Below are 6,553 nucleotides of genomic sequence, written 5' to 3' on the forward strand. Positions count from 1 at the left end.
TCTGCGTCGCATCTCCCTGGGCCAACTGTCTCATCTGCTGCTCCTGCGTTGTCATCCTCGCCGTCACTGCTCGACGCTGGTGGGTCTCGATCTAGGGTTTGAGTGGATGAAGAGAAAGGCCGCACAGATGGGAGTGCAGCCGAGCCGCAAGTAGTCTTAGGTAACCTCTCCTCCTCCCGTCCGTCGCCATTACTCACCGCGGGCTCCGTGACGTGAGGACGCGCACTACCTCCCGCACCTACAATCGCTATGTGACAAGCGAAATATACCAACTGGCCCCTCAGAAATCCATCGTTGCGCCACCCGCGCGAGTCGACCGCCCGCCCTCCGGCCGCCTATCCCCTCGCCGGAGAAGGAATCCTGGCGGGTAGACCTGCAGTGCCGCCGCGAGGTCAGAGGCCAAGACATGGGTGAGAGACGTGTTAATTCTGCCATCGGCCGGAGACACTGTCGGATTAGATCGACGGCTGCGTGCTACAAATCTTGTTCCCCCACTAACTGGCTTTAAAAAGAACCCCTCAACGGTGCGCCACTAAACAGTGGACGCTCCACTCATCCCACGGCTCCTCCGGTGACCACTAGTGCAAGATATGCTCTCGGCGCTCAGCCAAGCGGCCGGTGGGCTGTTGCGCTCTCTCATCGCAGCCGTCTTCGGGGCAGGTGTGACCAGTCACCATTCTCTACGCTGGACTTCATAACTGCGTTTCTATAATCGCAAAGTTCCTTGTATAATTCCACGACGATTGATTCTATGCCTTCTTCTGTGCAGCTGGTACAGTGATCGGCGCTTTGGGCGGCCTCCATGCAGGCTTTATCAACGAGGATGGTATGATGCATGGGGCGCTGATGGGTGCGATCACGGGAGCTATTGTCTCGGTGGAGCTTGCTAAGTCCCTCCTTAGCATATGTTTCTCCGATGACTACTCTGTGGAAGCGCGGATTACACGGATGGTAGGCTTTGTAAGTTGCCAAAAAATATATTTGTAACTCAATTCATTCGAACTCTCCGTGACCAAAGCTGTTCCTCTTCATGGCTTGTTGCAGTGGCTTGAGTTCCAGCACCTCACAGCGGCCAGCCTCCTGCGCGGCTCGGTGTTCGCAAGCATAAGTAGCGCGTTAGACAGCCAGATAGACGCACTACAGCGCCAGTCTTACCAACGAGAGCCCGGTGGCGACCTCTTTGAGCCGAGTTACCATGTGATGGCCACGGGGAGGGCTTCAGTCGACAGCCTGCCGGTTACGCAGGCCACAATGGAAACAGTAGGACAGCAGACCACCTGCCCCATCTGTCTTCATGTTAGCACACTTGGCCCTCTCTCTATCTCTCCGCTAACTGCTAGCTTGATATCAGTGGTAGTAGTTCCATATTGGTGCTCAAGTGCAGTTGTTTATTGACGCAAGAGGTGCTGTGTGTACTTGTTTTCATCAGGAGTTCCAAGCCGGTGAGAGCGCCAGGAGGCTACCTGCATGCTGCCACTTGTTCCATCTGGTCTGCATCGATAACTGGCTTATGTGGAAATCCGACTGCCCCGTATGCCGCCACACTGTGTACTAGCAAAGAGCATCTCTCTCTCTCTCTCTCTCTCTCTCTCTCTCTCTCTCTCTTTTTGCGGGGGTAGCAAAGAGCATCTCGATATATCAAAGTGCCCCGCCGCGTTTTTATTTTATCTAACGTGCGAGTGTTTACAGTTATCTTTGCACAGATGTTTTTGCGTTCCCAGTTCCCCTTCTATCCAAAATATATGTCATTTTATATATGTAAGTTTGACCTTTATTATATCGGCCTTAATAAATTTTGCTAAAACGTGCAAATTCGTTTTTGAGCCCAGGCTCAGGGCTCAGCTGCACCTGTTATTTTAGCCATGCTGTCACATGAGGATTAAATTGTATTGTAACAACTATTAACATATACGAACCACCTTATGGTTGAATGGTTAGAGTGACAGTGGTATCCTCGGCCCACCAAGGTTTAAGTCCTAGTGCTCGCATTATTTCTGAATTTATATCAGGATTTCGGGCGATGCATTTTTAATGGGAGGAGACGTTCCCGTCTACGACGAGGCACCTACAGTCCCTTTATAAATCTCAAGATGATATGCCGGCTCAATCACTCGGAGGTGCTCATAATGGTAGGGTTTGCATGTGTGTGTTCATAGGGATGAGTGTATGAGTGTATGTGTAAGCACTTGCGTTTGTGCTGTTTTGAAAAGAAAACCATTCACACAGTACACGATATAGAAATATTATGGTCCATCATGTCATTAAAGCGGTCGCCATTGTCACGGTTTAGAAGAAACAGCTCGTCCCATACCGCCTGCTTTTTTTCCTGGGTCATCTTGATCCATCTGCCTTCTACCGCGTGCACGCTCAACTCTCCATTGATGGAAGCTGACATTATTATTGTATTCCAAATGCATCGCTACCTAGAGCATTAATAAAAGACCCCGTAGATTATTACTTTTTCTTTGTATATGACAAGATTCCTTCATTTATTTAGAAGGAAACAGTTGGTGGATTAATTCAGAAAACCGAGCTAAAACCAAAGTGTCCGCTTAATTCTGGAGAACCGGATGAAAACCATCACAACTGCTGAACGACCTATGTAAGATACCCAATGCACACCACACCAAAGAGGGTCTCGCCGAGTCAGCGCACAAGCATCATCGTCATCGCTTTTCGCTTACTAGGCATCATCGCCATCACTCCTCTGCTAGAAGGCGTCATTTCCATTCCTAAACCTGATTCAACCCGCACTGCAGAGATCATGTGGTGTTGTATGAAGATCCGTGCCAGAACTCAACCACCTGCAACCAAGCAGTGCAGCTATGACTTTGATGAAGAACAATGAAGGAGAACTACACACAGCTGGCGCTGCATAAGAGCACAGAATGAACCACCTGTTGCCATTGATAGTATGCCACCGGGGGCCGCCATCGTAGCTTCGGATTGACAGCAACAAACCAACAGAGCAATCCCATAGACACGCCGGAGAAGAGACGACTACTGCAACCATTGTCGCATCCCCGACATCGCTACCCTCCATCATCATTGGCACAAAAGCCTCAACGCCACCACCGCCGCCTTCCACTAGTCCTGCTAGCCGGTTCTCGGCTCCAGATATGAAGCCCCCAAGAGGGAATATGACACCAAGGAGCCTCCATTGTCCGATAACATAAGACCAAGGGTTTCCCCTGTAGCTGTAAAGTCAACCGGATCTGCACGAGGGGGGTGCTGGAGCAATGCCTCCGGCAAGGTCTGCGACGGCCACAACCACCGCCATCACTGAACAAAGCCGTAACCGTGATATCATCCAAGCTGCCAACACCACCTCTCGGCCAAACATTGCACCGGCACGGGCAAGCCCACCACAAAACCAGCGCGTCATCGAAGAGGCCGCCGCCGCTACAGCTAACCACACCTCATAGAGACCAAAGAAGGACACTCACAAACACCAGCTGATAAATTCATGAACACCACCAAGACTAGACCTCCCGGGACATAGCAGGGACCTCTGCACCTAGCCGAGCACAATGTCGGCAAGGAGCTGCTACTTGTGAGCTGTGTTGGAATTTTTCCTGAAGAGGAGTGAAGTTGCAGTATTGTAGAGATAAGTATTTCCCTCTTTGAGAACCAAGGTTTATGGAACCAAAAGGAGAATGATGCAAAGCCTCATGAATAGCACATCCACACACAAAAGCAAATACTTGCACCAAACTCGAACAAGAGGGTTGTTAATCCCATTGGCGGTTAATTCCAAGGATTAAATCCTGTAGTGGTAGGCTGATAAATTGCAAAAAAATAATTGCAGCAAATATATTTTTAGTTTTTATATATGATCAAAGTAGACCTAGGGGCCATAGTTTTCACTAGAGGCTTCTTTCTCTAACACATAGCATACTGTACGTAGACAAATTACTGTTGGGCAATTGATAGGAAAGCGCATAGTTATGACGATATTCAAGGCAATGATAATCTAAATAGGCATGACGTCCGAGACAGGTAGACCGACTCTCCTGGATCTACTTCTATTACTCCACCCGTCGTGGTTTTGTCACAGCAGATATCCTAGTGAAAGGACTTAGGTGTGGAGCTATCACACCTAGGTTAGCTTGAAGGGTTGAACGAGATAAAGGACACAAGAGTTACCCAGGTTCAGCCCCTCATGGTGGAGGTAAAAGCCTACTCCTGCTTTAGGTTGTATTGCTTGTGTTTTGATTACCACGGAGAGAATACGCTTGACCTAGCTTTCGAGTTTTTGTTTCTTGATTTAACCCGCCGCCGGTTCTCACCTTTATATACGCCGGTTGAGGCCAGGCAGCTTACAGAGTCCCGACCGGCTCATACATCGTGACCGGCTCGGTTTGTAACTAATCATTATCTTACAATACAAGTTATCACATGGTGGCTCATGGGCCCCTGTTCTGGGCCTTATCCAGGGCTGCCTCCATGAGTCGCCATCTTCACGCCTTGGGCTTCCATGGACTTCTTCATAATGAACCGTCAAAGGCATGACCCGGTGCTACCTCTTGAGCATGCGTTTGTTTTCCCTTGAAGAGGAAAGGGTGATGCAGCAAAGTAGCGTACGTATTTCCCTCAGTTTTGAGAACCAAGGTATCAATCCAATAGGAGATGACACACAAGTCACCTAGTACCTGCACAAACAATCAAGAACCTTGCAACCATAGGGATAAAGGGGTTATCAATCCCTTCATGGTCACTCGCAAAAGTGAGATCTGATAGATATAGTAAAGTAAATATTTTTGGTATTTTTGTTGTATATATTGGAAAGTAAAGATTGCAAAATAGTAAACGAGATGTGATGTAAACAAGAGATGTAATATAATAGGAAAAAGACACGGGTGAGGGAGTCCTGGATTAGGGGGTCCTCGGACGGCCGGACTATATGCGTATGCCGGACTATTGGACTATGAAGATACAAGATTGAAGACTTCGTCATGTGTCCGGGTGGGACTCTCCTTTGCGTGGAAGGCAAGCTTGGTGATTCGGATATGTAGATTCCCTTCTCTGTAACCGACTCTGTGTAACCCTAGCCCCCTTCGGTGTCTATATAAACCGGAGGGTTTAGTCAGTAGGACAAGAACAATCATAATCATAGGCTAGCTTCTAGGGTTTAGCCTCTACGACCTCGTGGTAGATCAACTCTTGTAACACTCATATCATCAAGATCAATCAAGCAGTAAGTAGGGTATTACCTCCGTAGAGAGGGCCCGAACCTGGGTAAACATCGTGTCCCGCGCCTCTTGTTACCATTAGCCTTAGACGCACAGTTCGGGACCCCTTACCCGAGATCCGCCGGTTTTGACACCGAGATTGGTGCTTTCATTGAGAGTTCCACTGTATCTTCATCATAAGGCTTGATGGCTCCTCCAATCATCTACAACGACGCAGTCCAGGGTGAGGTTTCCCCCCCAGCAAATCTTCGTATTCGACTGCGGGCCAACTCGTTTGGTCATATGGAGCAGATCGATAGCTACGCCCCTGGCCATCAGGTCAGGTTTGGAAGCCTGAACTTCACTGCCGACATCCGCGGAGATTTGATCTTCGACGGATTCGATCCCATGACAGGCACACCCCACAGGCGCGATGAGCATGACCTATATCTACCGTCGGACGGTGTTCAGGAGATCACACCTGCAGCCGCCCTGGCTTTAAATCCAGAGCGGATCGTGCCATCCGAGGACGGGAGGATGGACCCCGCCACGGAAGCCGCACACTCAATGATGATAGCGCCGAACACAGATTTCACTTCCAATAAGGTATGTGTCATCGGACAATCGGACTCGTTTCTGGCCACAGGCTTCGAACCGCGTGCATCCGTGCCCATCGGATATGAATGGGCACCGCTCATGGAGTTTATCTCCGCGGATATCTTTCAGCACTCGCCCTTGGGTGACATGCTAAACTCATTAAAATCTCTCTCTTTGGGAGGAGACCCATGGCTGAACTATGTCCAGCTTGAGTGGGAAGCGGACGACAAAGGAATTCGTTACCCACCCACCACCCACTTAATAGCCACTGTCGACGACTTAACCGACATGCTTGATTTCGACTACAAAGACATCGACGGTATGGACTACGACGCCGGAGAAAAACAGGAACCACCGCCCCAGGGCGCCGGACAGCCACCTCATCATACAACATATATATGGTGGACACACCCAAAGAAAATAATGACGAGAATCAAAAGGATGCAATGGAGGATAATCCTCTTGAGAAGCAAACAAAGCGCCGATGCCAGCGGCTCCGCTCTAAACCACGCCATAGCAAAAACAGCGATACCGGCACAAGAAAGAATAACACCACGGATGATGCTAAAGATAACGACGACCCCACAGACCCAGCAATGGAGCAGGACGAGCAAGGGGACGGCGAACACAGTCCGGGGCCGCTGTCCGATCATAGCGATGCCGATGACAATACTTATAAACCTGTCTCAGGAGAGGAGAACAGTCCGGACGACGATGCACACATCATCCCGGAAAAACTCCTGGAACAAGAGCACCTCCACAAGAGACTTATTGCCACCGTGAGG

The 6,553-nt window shown here is 49.5% G+C and overlaps 1 protein-coding gene across 2 annotated transcripts; it reads left to right on the forward strand.

Moving 5' to 3' along the window:
• Positions 1 to 546: 546 nt before the first annotated feature.
• Positions 547 to 1,777, forward strand: LOC125545607 (NEP1-interacting protein-like 1). Of its 2 annotated transcripts, none has more exons than XM_048709920.1 (4): positions 547 to 660; positions 770 to 960; positions 1,045 to 1,296; positions 1,430 to 1,777. In XM_048709920.1, exons 1-4 carry the CDS (start codon positions 591 to 593, stop codon positions 1,553 to 1,555), a joined length of 639 nt encoding a protein of 212 aa, XP_048565877.1. In that variant the 5' UTR covers positions 547 to 590; the 3' UTR covers positions 1,556 to 1,777. The 2 variants fall into 2 exon arrangements, with proteins under 2 accessions (XP_048565877.1, XP_048566555.1); XM_048710598.1 differs by having other exon boundaries at positions 770 to 951.
• Positions 1,778 to 6,553: the final 4,776 nt, after the last annotated feature.

This window comes from Triticum urartu, chromosome 1, assembly GCF_003073215.2.
Source record: "Triticum urartu cultivar G1812 chromosome 1, Tu2.1, whole genome shotgun sequence".
NCBI classification, from domain to species: Eukaryota; Viridiplantae; Streptophyta; class Magnoliopsida; order Poales; family Poaceae; genus Triticum; species Triticum urartu.